General features: G+C 36.4%; 1 protein-coding gene across 4 annotated transcripts in view; it reads right to left on the reverse strand.

Moving 5' to 3' along the window:
- LOC122806653 (serine-rich adhesin for platelets-like) overlaps positions 1-20,621 on the reverse strand; it is a 162,129-nt gene that overhangs the window by 4,754 nt on the left and 136,754 nt on the right. For all 4 annotated transcript variants that reach the window (XM_044077254.1, XM_044077252.1, XM_044077253.1 and 1 more), the window contains 3 exons: positions 18,437-18,576; positions 12,253-12,455; positions 262-348 (listed from right to left, as the gene is read on the reverse strand). In XM_044077254.1, coding sequence (XP_043933189.1) covers positions 262-348; positions 12,253-12,455; positions 18,437-18,576 — 430 coding nt within the window. The remainder of the gene's footprint in view (positions 1-261; positions 349-12,252; positions 12,456-18,436; positions 18,577-20,621) is intronic.

Consider the following 20,621-nt stretch of genomic DNA (forward strand, 5'->3'; position numbering starts at 1 on the left):
CATGAAATAGGTAAATGTGCCCCCCTTACCACTTCTACTGATATGTTTTAATTATGTATTCTGTAGTCTCAAGGTGACTTAAGTTGTAGGATACACCAGAAAGATTCCCATAGTGTTTATTATACTGATATTCTTCTAACTACACTAATTTGAGTGTCAGAAACAAAGAAAGAGTTTCCGTTATCTCTGTGATAAATATCCTAATATACATGTAACAGCTGCGTAAAATGACATATAATTTGCAGATGGCAATGATCCTACCTTCCACACTGAAGTTTGGAATTCACTGTTTGGAGATTTCAGTGCACATGCTTTAGTTAGTTTTTTCCATAATCCTTTCTTCCAGCCCTGAGAAAAAGAAAATGTAAAAGGTTCATTTTCACTGTTGAAGAAATTTCTTAATGCTAAAGTAGTGTATTTATTTGTCTGACTTCGTTAACTAGGAGATTCTCACAGCAGCAGAGAAGACATGATGAGAAAAGATCCATACAACATAAACCCATTTATGCGTTTTTAGAAAAGATAGTCAACCAAACTAGTTTGGATCAATGGAGGAAAATAGGTAAATATAAAAAAAGCATCTAATGTCATACAGAACACACAAACACTACCCAGATGTCAGGACTGAGCTCCTGATGGAATTTAAAAGCAGTAGCACACAGCATTACCCTACCCATGTCTCAAAGTTATCCATCCTATGATTAGTGTAAGGCTTTACTCATATTATTTTTTTGGGGTATGTTTTATATTAATTTCAGTTACGCTTTGTTATTTTTTCCATGTAGTTTTTTACTAACATGAATTTTTGTGGTTTGCACAAGTGTCAAGTTGTTGTTTTATATCTAGTATATTACCACTTTATTTGTTTCAACAACTATTAGATGTTTTTTAACTGATTTATTTTTACATAAAATGTATAGTTATTGTTGAATTTAGGGATTATTTAATATTATGAGCTTTTTTAGTGCACCATTTAGTGCAATTGTATACTGTCTTTTTAAGAAAAAGGAGAGGGTGTAGCATTTATTCAATTAATTTTGGCGTTTTTTTAACTATATAAATTGTTTTTTCAGGTCTTTACTTTGTTCTGATGAAGTGTATTTTATACATGAAAGCGCTCAACCAACTGATTGTTAAAGGATTATTGTATTAAAGAACTTCTGTTTCTTTGCATTTCAACAAAGTGTGGATCGTGGTTTCTTCTGTGGGTTTTGGTGTTTCTTCAGTTACTTGTTGTACCCACAGTGATTTTTTGGTATTAGTGTAAGGCTTCATCATAATTGCTTTGTTCCTTTCAATAATATTAACTGCATTAATGAAGGCGTGTAATGCAGACCACTGCAGATTATATCACTAACATTAACTGTATTAATGAATATGTGTAATGCAGACTGCTGTGGATTATATCACTAACATTAACTGTATTAATGAATGCATGCAATGCAGACTGCTGTGGATTATATCAATAACATTAACTGTATTAATGAATGCGTGTAATGCAGACTGCTGCACTTTATAAGCACTTACACGAGTGCATGGATCGTGCAATCCCTAACAGAACCAGAATGCTATCCTCCAAAGAAAGGAAGCCAATCTGGTGGTCCCCTGCCATAAAAAAACTCTACAACAGAAGAAAGAAACTGTTGCAAAAAAGAGTAAAATCACAATTGGAGGAAATCCCTAGACAGCCTCAGTAAAAAGCTGAGATCCCTCATAAAATCCTCCAAAGTTAGTTCCGAAAATAAAATTGCCACTGATTCTAAAGACAACCCCAAAGCATTCTATAGCTATGTCAAGAATCTCAATGGCAACACTCAGATCTGTTCTGAGTTACAGCACAATGGCACTAAATATATAGAACAAACTGATATTGCCAACATCCTGGCAGATAGGTTCAGTGCTAACTTTACACCCCTCTCACCCCCTAAAGGGCCCATCTCTATACCGGAAGAATGCAAAGTTCCTGTAATCACAGCTGCACAGGTAAAAAACGCACTCTCCAAATCCAAGAACAAAGCATCCATGGGACCTAACAACATCCCAGGCTGCGTTCTACATGAACTACAGAACAAACTGGTACCCCCACTTAAGTACCATGTTCAATCATAGCCTCACCTCAGGCTTTGTGCCCACTGAATGGCGCACAGTGACAGTTATCCCACTACATAAAGGGTGAGCCACCACGGACCCCAGGAACTACCAGCCCATTAGCCTGACAAGCCTGGTCTACAAGGCTATGGAATGTATCATCATGGAACTTATAAACAATGACATTGGTAATCTCCAAACTGTGGACCCCACCCAGCTCAGGCTTGTAAAAGGCTGATTACATCTCCTAAACCTGATAGACTTCTTTGAAGCGGTCACCAAAGCTGTAGATGAGGGTAAGGTGGTTCACACAGCCTATCTAGATCTTGCCAAGGTTTTTGACACCATCCCCCACTCTGGAATTATAGATAAACTCACTAAACTAGTTATAAATCCCTATGTCACAAGATGGGTTGCTAAGTGGCTTACTGACAGAACCTACACTGTGAAAGTAGCAGACTCCAAATCCAACTTCAGACCAGTGACAAGTGGAGTAACACGGGGTTCAGTCCTGGGTCCTCTCCTGTTTGGTATTTATTTCTCAGAAGTACAAGCTAACACAGAAGGTCTTGGGCTAAAATAGTTCGCAGATGACTGCAAACTAGGAGCCATAATTGAAACTCCTTAAAGATGTGGACATTCTACAAAAGGGCCTCACTGAGACAGATGCCTGGTGTCAAAGCTATGGCCTCAAGATTAATACCAAAAAGTGCATTGTCTTCCCTTTTGGTAAAAACTCTGTACCCATGAACTACCACATACGCAGTTATCTACTTAACACCAAAAGTGTGATAAGAGACCTTGGGTTCACAGGTGGACAGTAATCTCTCCTTTAATAATCACATTGCCACAGTAGTCATGAAATCCTTCTACATGGCACACCTCATCACAAAAGGTTTCTCATCCAGGAAAAAAAGAGGTCATTGTTCCCCTCTACTCGTTACTCATTAGACCCATTATAGAGTACAACGCCCCTTTTGGTATGTACCTCACAAGACATCTACATCAACTAGAAAGGCCACAAAAATACTTCACAAAGAGGATTACCAGCCTCAAACAGATGCCCTACACAGACCGTCTCAAAAAACTCCAGCTTTGCTCCATCGCAAATTGCCTACTCAGAGGCGATCTCTGCCTAACATACAAAGCTATGTCAAACCCAGCATTGTTGAACATGCTCCACTTAAGGAAATCCCAATCCCCCCATGCTACATGCACTAGGGAACTAAACCTTGTCAGCAAAATAAACAGAACATGATGGAGGGATAAATTCCTGATCCAGAGACTTCCCATACTCTGGAACAAACTACCTATGTATATCAAACAAATCTCCTCAATAGCACTCTTCAAAAAAATCTTGATGATTGGATGGGAGATAGGAAATTCACCCAGAGGACCACTTCTGTGGCTCTGGTCAACATGGGCACAGGAAAATAATTTTCTTGGGTGGCAAAAGCCAGGGTACATTTGGCAAGGCTTATATAGGCCCTAGAGCCAATAGCCTAGTACCTACCTATGAACTTATAAACCTATATCACTAATATTAACTGTACTAAGGAATGCATGTAATGCAGACAGCTCTGGATTATATCACTAACATTAACTGTATTAATGAATGCCTGTAATGCAGAGCTCTGCAGATTATATCACTTACACTAACTGTCTGCAGATTTTATCACTAACATTAACGGTATTAATACATACGTGCAATGCAGACCTCTGCGGATGATATCACTAACATTAACTGAATTAATGAATGCGTGTAATGCAGAACTCTGCAGATTATATCGCTATCATTAACTGTATTAACACATGCGTTTAATGCAGACCTCTGTAGATTATATCGCTAACATCAACTGTATTAATACATGCGTGTAATGCAGACCTCTGCGGATAATATCCCTAACATTAAATATATTAATATATGTGTATAATGCAGATCTCTGTGGATAATATCCCTAACATTAACTGTATTAATACATGCGTGTAATGCAGACCTCTGCAGATTATATCCCTAACATTAACTGCATTAATACATGCATGTAATGTGGACCACTGCGGATTATATCCCTAACATTAACAGTATTAATGCATGTGTATAATGCAGACCTCTGCGGATTATATCCCTAACATTAACTGCATTAATGCATGCATGTAATGCAGACCTCTGCAGATTATATCCCTAACAACACATGCCTGTAATGCAGACATCTGCGGATTATATCACTAACATTAACTGTATTAATGCATGCGTGCAATCCAGAACTCTGCGGATAATATCCCTAACATTAACTGTATTATTACATGCATCTAATGCAGACCTCTGCGGATTATATCACTAACATTAACTGTATTAATACATGCATGCAATCCAGACCTCTGCAGATTATATCACTAACATTAACTGTATTAATACATTCGTGTAATGCAGACCTCTGTGGATTTTATCACTAACATTAACTGTATTAATACATGCATGCAATGCAGACCTCTGCAGATTATATCACTAACATTAACTGTATTAACACATGCGCATAATGCAGACCTCTGCAGATTATATCACTAACATTAACTGTATCAATACATGCATGTAATGCAGACCACTGCGAATTATATCGCTAACATTAACTGTATTACTACATGTGTGTAATGCAGACCACTGCGGATTATATCACTAACATTAACTGTACTAAAACATGCATGTAATGCAGACCTCTGCAGTTTAAATCGCTAGCATTAACTGTATTAATACATGTGTGTAATGCAGACCTCTGCAGATTATATCGCTAACATTAACTGTATTACTACATGCATGTAATGCAGAACTCTGCGGATTATATCGCTAACATTAACTGCATTAATACATGCATGTAATGCAGACCTCTGCGGATTATATCCCTAACATTAATTGTATTAATACGTGTGTAATGCAGACCTCTGTGGATTATATCCCTACCATTAACTGTATTAATGCATGCGTGTACTGCAGACTTCTGCAGATTATATCCCTAACATTAACTGTATTAATGCATGCGTGTAATGCAGACCTCTGTGGATTATATCACTAAAATTAACTGTATTAATACATGCATCTAATGCAGACATCTGCGGATTATATCACTAACATTAACTGTATTAATACATGCATGTAGTGCAGACCTTCTGCGTATTATATCATTAACATTAACTGTATTAATGCATGCATGTAATGCAGACCTCTGTGGATTATATCATTAACATTAACTGTATTAATGCATCTGTGTAATGCAGACCTCTGCATATTATATTACTAGCATTAACTGTATTAATACATGCGTGTAATGCGGACCTTCTGCGTATTATATCCCTAACATTAACTGTATTAATGCATGTGTGTAATGCACACCTCTGCATATTATATTACTAGCATTAACTGTATTAATACATATGTGTAATACAGACCTCTGCAAATTATATCCCTAACATTAACTGTATTAATACATGCAGGTAATGCAGACTTCTAGGGATTATATCCCTAACATTAATTGTATTCATACATGTGTGTAATGCAGACCACTGCGGATTATATCCCTAACCTTAACTGTATTAATACACGCATGTAATGCAGACCGCTGTGGATTATATCCCTAACATTAACTGTATTAATGCATGTGTGTAATGCAGCCCTCTGCGGATTATATCACTAACATTAACTGTATTAATACATGCATGCAATGCAGACCTCTGCGGATTATATCCCTAACATTAATTGTATTAATACGTGTTTAATGCAGATCACTGCAGACTATATCCCTAACATTAACTGTATTAATGCATGCGTGTAATGCAGACCTCTGCGGATTATATCACTAACATTAACTGTATTATTACATGCATCTAATGCAGACATCTGCGGATTATATCACTAACATTAACTGTATTAATACATGTATGTAATGCATACCTCTGCATATTATATCACTAACATTAACTGTATTAATACATGCGTGTAATGCAGACCTCTGTGGATTATATCACTAACATTAACTGTATTAATACATGCATCTAATGCAGACCTCTATGGATTATATCACTAACATTAACTGTATTAATACATCCCTGTAATGCAGACCTCTGCAGATTAGAGCCCTAACATTAACTGTATTAATACATGCATGTAATGCAGACCATTGCGGATTATATCCCTAACATTAACTGTATTAATGCATGTGTGTAATGCAGACCTCTGCGGATTATATCACTAACATTAACTGTATTAATACATGCATCTAATGCAGACATCTGCGGATTATATCACTAACATTAACTGTATTAATACATGCATGTAATGCAGACCTCTGCAGATTATATCCCTAACATTAACTGTATTAATGCATGCATGTAATGCAGACCTCTGTGGATTATATCACTAACATTAACTGTATTAATACATGCATCTAATGCAGACCTCTATGGATTATATCACTAACATTAACTGTATTAATACATGCCTGTAATGCAGACCTCTGCGGATTATATCACTAACATTAACTGTATTAATACATGCGTGTAATGCAGATCTCTGCAGATTATATCCCTAACATTAATTGTTTTAATACATGCATGTAATGCAGACCGTTGCGGATTATATCCCTAACATTAACTGTATTAATGCATGTGTGTAATGCAGACCTCTGCAGATTATATCTCTAACATTAACTGCATTAATGCATGCATGTAATGCAGACCTCTGCAGATTATATCCCTAACATTAACTGTATTAAAACATGCGTGTAATGCAGACCTCTGTGGATTATATCACTAACATTAACTGTATTAATACATGCGTGTAATGCAGACCTCTGCAGATTATATCACTAACATTAACTGTATTAATACATGCGTGTAATGCAGACCTCTAGGGATTATATCCCTAACATTAATTGTATTCATACATGTGTGTAATGCAGACCTCTGCGGATTATATCACTAACATTAACTGTATTAATACATGCGTGTAATGCAGACCTCTGCAGATTATATCACTAACATTAACTGTATTAATACATGCGTGTAATGCAGACCTCTGTGGATTATATCACTAACATTAACTGTATTAATACATGCATGTAATGCGGACCTTCTGCGTATTATATCCCTAACATTAACTGTATTAATGCATGCGTGTAATGCAGACCTCTGCATATTATATTGCTAACAATAACTATATTAATACATGCATGTAATGCAGACCTCTGCAAATTATATCCCTAACATTAATTGTATTAATACATGCGTGTAATGCAGACCTCTAGGGATTATATCCCTAACATTAATTGTATTCATACATGTGTGTAATGCAGACCGCTGCGGATTATATCACTAACATTAACTGTATTAATACATGCATGTAATGCAGACCTCTGCAGATTATATCACTAACATTAACTGTAATTATACATGCATGTAATGCAGACCTCTGCGGATTATATCACTAACATTAACTGTATTAATACATGCATGTAATGCAGACCTCTGTGGATTAGATCACTAACATTCACTGTATTAATACATGTGTGTAATGCAGATCTCTGTGTATTATATCACTAACATTAACTGTATTAATACATGCGTGTAATGCGGACCTTCTGCATATTATATCCCTAACATTAACTGTATTAATGCATGCGTGTAATGCAGACCTCTGCATATTATATTGCTAAAATTAACTGTATTAATACATGCGTGTAATGCAGACCTCTGCAAATTATATCCGTAACATTAACTGTATTAATTCATGCATGTAATGCAGACCTTCTGCGTATTATATCCCTAACATTAACTGTATTAATGCATGCCTGTAATGCAGAACTCTGCAGATTATATCACTAACATTAACTGTATTAATACATGCATGTAATGCAGACCGCTAGGGATTATATCTCTAACATTAATTGCATTCATACATGTGTGTAATGCAGACCGCTGCGGATTATAACTCTAACATTAACTGTATTAATACATGCATGTAATGCAGACCGCTGCGGATTATATCCCTAACATTAACTGTATTAATGCATGTGTGTAATGCAGACCTCTGCGGATTATATCACTATCATTAACTGCATTAATACATGCGTGTAAGGCAGACTGCAGCGGATTATATCTCTAACATTAATTGTATTAATACGTGTTTAATGCAGATCGTTGCGGATTATATCCCTAACATTAAATGTATTAATGCATGCATGTAATGCAGACCTCTGTGGATTATATCCCTAACATTAACTGTATTAATGCATGCGTGTAATGCAGACTTCTGCAGATTATATCCCTAACATTAACTGTATTAATGCATGTGTGTAATGCAGACCTCTGCGGATTATATCACTAACATTAACTGTATTAATACATGCATCTAATGCAGACATCTGCGGATTATATCACTAACATTAACTGTATTAATACATGCATGTAATGCAGACCTCTGCGGTTTATATCACTAACATTAACTGTATTAATACATGCATGTAATGCAGACCTCTGCATATTATATCATTAACATTAACTGTATTAACACATGCGTGTAATGCAGACCTCTGCGGATTATATCCCTAACATTAGCTGTATTAATGCATGCATGTAATGCAGACTTCTGCAGATTATATCCCTAACATTAACTGTATTAATGCATGCGTGTAATGCAGACCTCTGTGGATTATATCACTAACATTAACTGCATTAATACATGCATCGAATGCAGACCTCTGCGGATTATATCACTAACATTAACTGTATTAATACATGCGTGTAATGCAGACCTTCTGCGTATTATATCACTAACATTAACTGTGTTAATACATGCCTGTATTGCAGACCTCTGCGGATTATATCACTAACATTAACTGTATTAATACATGCGTGTAATGCAGACCTTCTGCGTATTATATCACTAACATTAACTGTATTAATACATGAATGTAATGCAGACCTCTGCGGATTATATCGCTAACATTAACTGTATTAATTCATGCGTGTAATGCAGACCTTCTGCGTATTATGTCACTAACATTAACTGTATTAATACATGCATGTAATGCAGACCTCTGCAGATTATATCCCTAACATTAACTGTATTAACACATGCATGTAATGCAGACCTCTGTGGATTATATCCCTAACATTAACTGCATTAATACATGCATCGAATGCAGACCTCTGTGGATTATATCACTAGCATTAACTGTATTAATACATGCGTGTAATGCAGACCTTCTGCGTAGTATATCACTAACATTAGCTGTATTAATACATGCCTGTAATGCAGACCTCTGTGGATTATATCCCTAACATTAACTGTATTAATGCATGTGTGTAATGCAGACCTCTGCAGATTATATCTCTAACATTAACTGCATTAATGCATGCATGTAATGCAGACCTCTGCAGATTATATCCCTAACATTAACTGTATTAATACATGCGTGTAATGCAGACCTCTGTGGATTATATCACTAACATTAACTGTATTAATACATGCGTGTAATGCAGACCTCTGCGGATTATATCACTAACATTAACTGTATTAATACATGCGTGTAATGCAGACCTCTGCAGATTATATCCCTAACATTAACTGTATTAATACATGGGTGTAATGCAGACTGCTGCGGATTATATCACTAACATTAACTGTATTAATACATGCTTGTAATGCAGACCTACGCAGATTATATCACTAACATTAACTGTAATTATACATGCGTGTAATGCAGACCTCTGTGGATTATATCACTAACATTAACTGTATTAATGCATGTGTGTAATGCAGACCTCTGCAGATTATATCTCTAACATTAACTGCATTAATGCATGCATGTAATGCAGACCTCTGCAGATGATATCCCTAACATTAACTGTATTAATACATGCGTGTAATGCAGACCTCTGTGGATTATATCACTAACATTAACTGTAATTATACATGCGTGTAATGCAGACCTCTGCGGATTATATCACTAACATTAACTGTATTAATACATGCGTGTAATGCAGACCTCTGCGGATTATATCACTAACATTCACTGTATTAATACATGCGTGTAATGCAGAACTCTGCATATTATATCACTAACATTAACTGTATTAATACATGCGTGTAATGCGGACCTTCTGCGTATTATATCCCTAACATTAACTGTATTAATGCATGCGTGTAATGCAGACCTCTGCATATTATATTGCTAACAATAACTGTATTAATACATGCATGTAATGCAGACCTCTGCAAATTATATCCCTAACATTAATTGTATTAATATGTGTGTAATGCAGACCGCTGTGGATTATATCACTAACATTAACTGTATTAATACATGCGTGTAATGCAGACCTCTGCGGATTATATCACTAACATTAACTGTATTAATACATGTGTGTAATGCAGACCTCTGCGGATTATATCACTAACATTAACTGTATTAATACATGCGTGTAATGCAGACCTCTGCGGATTATGTCGCTAACATTAACTGTATAAATACATGCGTGTAATGCAGGCCTCTGCGGATTATATCGCTGACATTAACTGTATTAATACATGCGTGTAATGCAGACCACTGCGGATTTTTTCACTAACATTAACTATATTAATTCACATGTGTAATGCAGACCTCTGCAGATTATATTGCTAATATTAACTGTGTTAATACAGGCGTGTAATGCAGACTGCTGCGGATTATATCGCTAACATTAACTGTATTAATACATACGTGTAATGCAGACCGCTGCGGATTATATCACTAACATTAACTGTATTAATACATGTGTGTAATGCAGACCTCTGTGGATTATATCGCTAACATTAACTGTATTAATACATGCGTGTAATGCAGACTTATTCATTTTATATTGCTTTCCTTCTGCTGCTTACTGTTTGGCAACATTTTAGTGAATTGAGACACTCAACATTTTTAAAGCTGGGATCTTTAACTTATTCTCAAGGTCTATGACATCAGGGATGACAAAACAACTTGTGGTGTGATACCAGTGGGATGTTTCCAGAACATTTCGATCATTTTATTGTTCTGTACACTTTATTTTTCACATGGTTTTCCATCTTCCTTTGTGGCATCTGTGTCAGATGCAATGCAGTTTTCTTAAAGTTGTGAAGAATTCAATTTATACTGTTCACATTCTCCACATTGGTATTAACAGCTGTCTAATACCATTGGGTTGCAATCCAAATTTCATTTGATACTGATATGGCAGGTTTAACTATCACAAAAGTTCATACTTTCAACAGGTTCCAGCATCACCTACAGGCCTTAAATTTACAGCACAACTAAATGTCAAGAGCTATACAGGACTGCTTCAGGTTTTAAGGATATCACATTTTTTTAGTTCAGAGTAGTTTGGTCAATATTTTTTTCTCCCAGAAATCCTTGATTACTAACCCTCCAACAACCTGTCATCCTATATCAGGGTGTGGAAGAGGGTGTCCTTTTCAAGATGAAGATCTTCAATTTAAGGCACCATGATTTCCCGATCAGAGGTGAGAGTCAGTCTCCAGTAAGATTTTTTTGTTTGTAAGTGTGGTTTGGTACTGCCAATGGCTTGTCTCTGACACTGTATGTTGTACACCTTTTATCAACAGAAGGTCTAAGCTAGTCAGGTGATTTGACCACATCTGCCTATTTGGTATAGGTATGCAGTCATCAGCCAGTCTCTTCCTTCCACTTTCACCAGCACCTCTAACATCTGGCTCACTAGTCAATGCCAGGTCAGCTGATTTGACCACATCCGCCTCTTTGTTATAGGTATCCAGGCATCAGCCAGTCTCTTCCTTCCACACACATCAGCACCTCTAACATCTCGTTCACTAGTTAATGCCAGGTGATCTGTGTCATGTTTACAGTTTTATGTTTTGGTGCTGGTTCTCTGGTTCATTGAATCTACTACTATTTTATAACAATATTACTTTTTCATTGTCTCTCAAATGTTTTAAAAAGCAGAAGCTTTAAATGTGATTGTAAGAGCTAGGAAGGAGGAAACAAAATGGTCATACTTAAAAAAAATGGACATGCCTAACTTGCTTGCAAAAAAGAAAATCGGTTAACTGCTACTTTAACCAAATACTTTTCCAAATTATGAAAGCTGATAACTTGTTAACTTGATAATACTTACCACAATAGCTATAATTGGGGCACAGATAATGGCCAGTCCACACATAACAATGATTGCAACAGCATATCCTGGGAAACTGTAATTACCAGGTGGATTTATTAATACAGGGCTGCTGCTCTTTGCAGAAGTTGTTGTTGTTGTTGCTGCTGCTGCTGTTGTGGTAAGCATGTTACTTGTCGTTGGAGACTGTGTTGAGCTGATATCTGACAACAAAGGACAAATCTATGCATGAGAAGCTAAATCTACAGCAGTGATATTTCTTAATATAATAAAACCTTAGAATAAGATTTTCTTCAGAGCTAGCTTCATTAATTCGGTGTTATACCTTGTTATTTTAAAATATACCCAGCATACCTCTCTCTCAACTGTCCAGATTTTTGCCTCACATGTTTGGTCTGTTTCTCATAAAATTGAGGTTTTCTAGCAAATCATTAGAAAATCATTGGGGATTCAAGTCAGTTTATAACTGTAGTCATTCAAGTTTCAGGCTTCATATCCAGAAAATTTGTGCCACTTCAAAATGTGTTATTCTATCAACTTTCTAAGTTTCTAAGAGCAATATTTAAAAATTGCCCCCATTTTGGGGTCTGTGTCCCCCTATTGTTTATGGCTTTGTCCACATTTCTTGTTGAGAGATATGACATCTAGTCTAGATAAACTTACCAGTGAATACACTACAGATTTCATATTAAGAACTAAGCAATTTAGCACTGTAGAAACTTTTAAACTATGTTAGTTGAGGGTCTCTGTTTTTCAATAAAAGAAAAATTGAGTAATTCCAATTTCTATAGCAAACATATAACACAGGACAGATGAGCAGACACACAAGTAGATTTATTTGTTATGTCTTCTGTTTTATTTTAACTATGACATTTATCATTATGGTATCACAAAAGGAGGACCAACAGCTGCTAAGGATTTTGTAATTAGTAACTATGATCACAGACAAAGGGCAACCAGCCACTGCTGTCACCAAAACCATCATTACTGCCAAGTCCAAAATGACATTGATTGACATTGATTGATAATAATGTTGTCAAAAATGCCTAAAGGTAAATCATGTAAGTCATGAGGATAACTTTCATTTTTAGCTACTGAGCAAACAAGTTACAACTTGAGCTAGACTATGGAGGGGTCTAGTAGTCGGTTAACACATGTCAATGTTTAAGCATAAAATAAAATGTAGCCAGTGTCTGTGGATATACCCAGTCTAGAGTTAAAAGGTACTGATTTTAGCAAATACATATCTGGTTTCAGCATCTTAGAAATTCAGATATTGTGGCTGTTTGGAGACCTTTAAGAATTTCAGAAAACTAGTCAATTGCTATGGACACCATTTCTAAATTACATCACTGAATGTGTTCTCTGAAATTTTGCTTCAAATGAGATTGAACCTATAGCACAAATCATTGAAGTGGTCAGAAGCACCCACAGTAGGAAGACTGCAAGTGTGGAGGAGATCTTGAATCCATCCACCAGTTTCATCCAGTACCTGTCCAGTACTCAGATTCTCTGTTTTCCATATCTACCTTCCAGGCTGACACTCGACAAGGGTCATTTACTAGACCCATGTTAATTAACAAGCTTCTTGCAGACATTTGTCATTTCAGAATTGGTTATGTTACATTACCTTTGTTTGGTGGAGAAGGAGACAGTAACCATCTCCATTATGTCCTTTTAAGTGCTCTAACATTTAAGGATTCTAGCTAATTATTTATCCGATGATTTGTTTTTACAGCTTCTTCTTAAAAAAAAAAATCAATAAACTGCATTCCTGATTTTTATGGCCCATTATCTGGGATGCCAATAGACAGCATGATCACACACAAATATATATGTGTGTGTGGGTGTGTGTGGGCGCGTGTGGGTGCGTGTGGATGCGTGTCTGTGTGTGTGTGTGTGTGTGTGTGTGTGTGTGCACTCCTACACACACACACACACACACACACACACACACACACACACACACACACACACACTTTCAAGCTGATACTTTGATAAATGCAGTTTTCTGGTATCAAAGTATAATATTCTGCCAAAGGACTGAATTATAGTAGGGCACAGTGGCTCATTTATCAAGCCATGTGACAACTCTAAGCTTGTCAAGCCATGTGACACCTCTAAGTTTGTTCTGCTTTAGCACTGTTTTCAATAGGCAGCTTAGCTGATAATTAATAATTCCAAGAATGTAAAACATGCTGGTTTAAATTTAAGAGTTGGCATATTTCATGCAGTGTTAGAGATTCTAAGCAGAAAGGCTGAACATAGTAAAATTCCCAGGCCCCTCACTTACTATTTGCTGTTTAAGTATATTTTTGCCTTCAGTGTGGACTTTCACAAAAGGGCCCATCAGTCTACTAAAATGTAGAAGATTTCTGGGCAGATTTGGCTTGTTTAAAAATGTTGCACCATTTAGTGCCATATAATGCCTTTGAAATCAAATCCTCATGGTACATTCTGCCATATTTGTTAATCTGTCCCATTTCACCCATTTGCTAATGTAGTCCATCACCTGCAGTGGGCTCAGAGTTGAAGCCTAATGGTCACCCACTCCCACTGGGACTCCTTCTATGAGTGTGAATCATTTTCATGCTTATATCATTGGGTCCTTGTACATAGCTTGCACTCAGAGCCATATTTGACTCACCTAGCGCCATGTGCCAGTTGCACAAACTTGTACACCATCAGCTGTACAAGTGAAAAAGAAAAACAAAGAAAAAAAGGGGTACAGCATCCCATCTATATGCTTTTCACCCTATATCTTCAAGTTAAAAGCAAAAAAAAAAAAAGTCTTTGGATTACTGTGGGAAGTGACTTGTTTCCTACTGTAAATCAACCAATCATGCCACATCAAATCCACCCTCAGAGAAGAGAAAAAAAGTCTGCTGCTTACTGTGTGATTGTTTAACTGACAGTACAGCATCCAATCCATAGTGCCAGCTCTTCAAATGAAAAACAAAAAATGAATAAATGCTGGGTCAGGCTCCACAATGAAATGTTGGCACTTGCAATGCCATATGCAAACATGCCAAAAAAAAAAAGACCCGGAAATGCAGGAGAAGAGCTAATCTTGAACATTACTCTTGTTCTTGAAATGTATACCCTGATGTAAAGGGGCAAGCACACTACACTCTTTGAATGTATATATAATAACTCCAAGATCACCATAAATTGGAGAAAAGGGAATATTTTGAGAAATGACAATCCCAGACTTACTATGTATGACTATTTTTTCAGACATTCAATCCCCATGCTTTGGGACTCACTTTAGCATGTTCCAGCATTTCAAATGCTTACCCAAGTCTCTTTATATATTGGTATTTCAGTAAGAAAAAAAGTTTAACTGTGGCGTTCTTGATTGTGCCCCTTAACAATTTGCACCAGGGACAACTGCCCTTTTTGCCCTACCCTTGATACATTACTGTCTGCACTAATTCTACCAATGTTTCTGGGACATGAGACCATTGCAGGACTTCCCAAATCAGCTTTCTTGTGACCTTGTCATAAGCTTTCTCCAAGTCTAGCTTCTCAACAGTCTGTCTCACTGCAGATGAGAGAAGTAAGAACATTGTAGTATGTGTCTGGGGTAGTACAGCTTCTGTGGGGTTTTCTTCATTCAGAACATGTTGGAAGTACTCCTTCCATATGCTTTTGATGTACTGTGGACTGGAGAACAGGTTGTTGCTGGCATTTCATTTGATGGGCGTCCACTGATAATCTTTATCTTTCAGTCTTTGTCTTGTAACCTGAGAGTTTCTTTGTGCCATCTAATGAGTCACTTTCCAGAAGCTGGTAGAGTGTCTCTGATGCCTTGTTCTTTACAATTGCAACTGCTGTCTTAGACTCTTTGTTAGCTAGCCAGTATTCCTTCCGAGCCTGGACAGTCTTTTTTATCTCCCACTTTTTTTCCTGCATTCATTTCTTTGATCACTTCCTGGACTTCTGCATTCCACACCAGCTTTCCTTATGCACCTTATTTACATACCTGGCTCGGTGGCATATCTGTTCTATAGCCTCATAAATGCTGTTTTGACGTGCTGACATTCTTCTTCATTTCCACCTATTTCCTGTTCATCCTGAGTTACTAAAGCCCTGAGTATTTCCTTGAACACTTGTGTTTTCTCTCCAGTCAACTTCCATCTCTTCAGTCTAGCCTCTGTTGACATTAGAGCCTTCTCTGACCCCTACGTGCAGTGGATTGTGGCAACCAGTGGTTTATGCTGCAGGCTGACTGTTTCACTGGGTATAACTTTGCAATCACTGTTTCTACCCCAGAGCCCTTTCCTTACTAGGAGGAAGTCTGCCTGTGTTGAAAGTTGGCTACTCTTGTATGCGATCTTGTGACCATCTCTCTTGCTGAACCATATGTTGGCCACCATCAAAGCTATTTGCCAAACAGAAGTCTAGTATGACCTGTCCTTTTTTATTCATGTTGTCCCTTCCATGTTGACCTAAGCAGTATTCATATCATGTACTCCCTGTCCCAATATGTGCATTTAGGTCCGCTGTGGTCAGCACAGGCTCATATTCTCCTCATTTCTCTAGCAGGTCCTGCAACTGCTGTCTGAATGCACTGTTTTCCTCACTACCACAGCACTGCTGTGGGGCATAGGCTGAGATTATGAATACCACCTTATCCTTACACTGAAATAATTTGCATTGCTGGATAATATGTGGCTCTTTTAGCTGTTTTCAAACCCAAAGACAAAATTATTTAATCCTTCTGTGTGAGTAATCAGATCTTTTAGCTCACTGCCCCTTCTGCAAAGCAAAGTTTCTGAGTATCTTCTCTAGGGTGTTTGTCAACTACTAAGTCTTTCACAGAAGGAGTTCTGCTCATCCTGAAAATGTCAAAGAGTAGTGACTGACCATCTTTGTGTAATATCTGGGTCTGTCTTTTTCTCTCATTGGTTCATAGGTAAATACTAGGCTAGCGGCTCTTATCAGCCATTTTAAGCCTAACCAATTTCACTTTGGTGCTTGAATTAACCTGTCCTGTTTGGTGTTAGATTGGCCTTACCATCCCATGGTCAATAAGTATATATTACCTCTAGTGAAAATAAATAGAATCATCTTCTTCTTCTTTTGGCTTTTCCCGGTTAGGAGTCACCACAGTGGATCACCTATCCGCTCATGATTGGCAGTGGAGTTTTATGGTGTCGAGTTGCCAGTCCAGCACCCAACCTACCACAGAAGGCACACACATGCACACACTTACGCCTAGGTCCAATTTACAGTATCCAATCCACCTACATCATGTCTTTGGGATGTGGGAGGAAACCGGAGCACCTGGAGGAACCCATGTGACCACAGGGAGGACATGCAGACTCTGCACAGAAGGCACCCCAGCCGAGGATCAAACCAGAGAACCTCTTGCTGTGAGGTGGAAAATAACTAGAATCACATGCTACATAATTTAAGGGGATCCATGAGTTAGCTATTTCATTCATGTTTCATATCTAATCAACACATTTATAACAATAGTCTATTACACTAATGTCTGTTACACCAATGGTAAAACACTATTTTTCAAATCCACAAGGATTCATCTGTATCGCAAGTGGAATGCAACTGAAAAAAATCTTGTATATAGTAGACACCTGATCACTCTGTTATTTTATGTATGAATTCTGTATTTTTATGTATCTATTTTTGTATTTTTCTCTACTGTGTGAATATTGTTTAATTCTGTTAATTTCTGTTATTAAGGAAATATTGTAATTGTATTGTAAATTTTTCTGTATTGTCTGGAGCTTTTCTCCTCAGGTCTCCACTGAAAACAGGCCACATGGCTCAGTTGGACTAACCTGGTTAACAAATGGCAAAATAAATAATAAATAAAAATAAACAATTAACAGTGTGTTATATTTATGCCACAAAATCTTTTGTGTTTTACACACAGTAGACTACTGGCTACACTACCCACTGAAGGAAAGTTCTGATAATTCTATTCAGGTCCTGTTATGGCAGCTTCACAATGAATGCCACATGCAAGAATGCTGAAGATTGAAAATAGTTTATTTAAAATTTTCTGCTCCAGTTAGCTGGAAATAAAACTCACCATCTGATTGCAGACTACAGCAGAGACATTGCATTAGATGCAGTATTTGTAAAACATTTTTGTTGAATTTCTGTAGTAGTACAGCATATTTTAATCATAACTGGACGGTTCAGAAATACATACCAATGAAGGATCTGGGGTCAACTTCAAGATCAGCTTGTTTTAAAGTGTTGAGGCCGTTGTATATATCAGATCGAACAGTCTCATTTGTCACATTTCCAGACCAATATGTGGGGAGCAGATCAGCATAAACAGATCCATTCCTACATGAGTGAAAAGGAATTGATACACAACTATTATTAAACAGCACTGTGGATAAAGGTAGTACGTTATAGTTACAATTAACATTCCTGGAAGGTTGTATATGCACAGTAATGAGAAACTATCATTGGAAGTAGAAACATTTTCAGCATCTAACACTGAAAAAGTTTAAATTAAACACTATCATAAAAACACATAAGTGAAAAACTCACTTAGGGAGGTAGAATTCTGTAATTTGACTTTTAGAATACATTCATGTTTTTTCATGTTTTGGATTTATGTTGTACATGAATGATTAACAAAGGCTCAGATTAGATGAAGGCCTATGACCATTTCTACCACAGTCTAACTCTTATGTACATCACTGAGATATCACATATATTTTGTCATGCTTGTGCAAACCTATTTAACTCTTTGTGTCACCTCATACATATTTTGGTAAGACTCTGAAGTTTACCTGTAGATCTGTGTTAACTGTCTTTGTCATGTCTTCAAAGAGCCACAATCTCTAGTAATGGATCCAGTAAAATATTTCAAATCATACCTCATAATTAGCCTGCTCATCGGCCTGAATACCTGCTGGTTCTATTTATTTATATCAGTACCCAACTAGTTCCCATGACACTTCTAGCACATTCCAAGAGCACCCCTATAACATCAAATAGAATTACCATAAGTTTGTTTTCCAGTGTCCTCGTTGATAAAGCTGTCCTGTATGGATTACACTTTTAATCCATGGTCTAAATCTTTGCTAGTTAACCCAATGCTCTTTTTTATTTTCTGAAATATTTTCTTGAATATTCAATTCTTTTTTATATTTATAGAGATGGGGAAGAATAGCTTTTAACTGCAAAAGCCAGCTAGGTGGAAACAAACTTGTAAACAATCTATTAAGAAGTTCCACTCAAAACACAGGAAGGAGCAAGGAATCAGTCAAAAGTGACATCCATCCATTATACTGAGGCTTTATTATCACAACATTTAAATATCAAGAATATGGTCATGTGATGCTAAATATCAAATAAAATCTTAAAACCAATTATTAGATTAACAACAAACATGATTGAAATATCCTAAAATAACAAATAATCAAACCCAATCCCCAAAACAGCATTCTTAAAGCCATATTAGTTGACTTTGAAATACATTCAAAATATATGTAAAAAATTTTATGTTACCTTGTTTCAGTAAAAAAAAAAAAAATCAATGGACAGAGACCAATATATAAACAAATAGTTTAAACAAGCTTATAACTAGTGAATAAATAAATGAATAATGTGTCCTTTTAAAAAATATATACAACTACATTAAATAATTATAAAGTTAAAGCTTAGCTGATCTTAGCTTAAGTACACTGCATACTGAAATGTTATCATTTAAACCAGGTTTCATATCTGCATTTAACTTGAATTGCCATGGCAGTTCCCTATATTTCAATTCATGTTTCCCATGGACCACCATGTGGGTTTTCTAGGACTGTCCTAAAACAGCAAATTTAAAATTCCTGCTCGAATGCTTATATAATGTATTATTTTCATTTCCTCTTTTAATGTCATAGTAATATTCATAGATGCACTTAGCTAGCATTCTTTCAGTTTCACCAACACAAAAAGCATCCCGATCTTCACAAAGACTAAGACACCTCACACCCTTAGACATGCAATTAAATCATTTTGCTAAATTAGTAATAGTTTAAATATTAATTCTGTCACCAACATAGATATAAGTACATTGATTGCAATGCCCACATTTATCTATCTCTGAATAATTAGTTATATTCAGTTATTTTAAAATGTTTTTGTATACCAATCTATTTTTAAAATGATGTCCCCTCTTAATTACAAACTGGGAGCAGTCACCTAAAACATTTTTCAAGATTTGATCAAATTTAAAAATAACACAATTACTACTAATTATCTTTTTAATACTTGAATGATCTGGAAAATATTTTAATACTATCGCTAAGTCTACTGATGTACTGTGTTCTTCATCTGTTAATATGTTGTAAGTAATTGCTATGTAAATTGTTAATCGCTATGTAATCCAA

The sequence above is a fragment of the Protopterus annectens genome, chromosome 7.part0 (assembly GCF_019279795.1).
Source record: "Protopterus annectens isolate FY-2018-M chromosome 7.part0, PAN1.0, whole genome shotgun sequence".
Classification (NCBI taxonomy): domain Eukaryota; kingdom Metazoa; phylum Chordata; order Ceratodontiformes; family Protopteridae; genus Protopterus; species Protopterus annectens.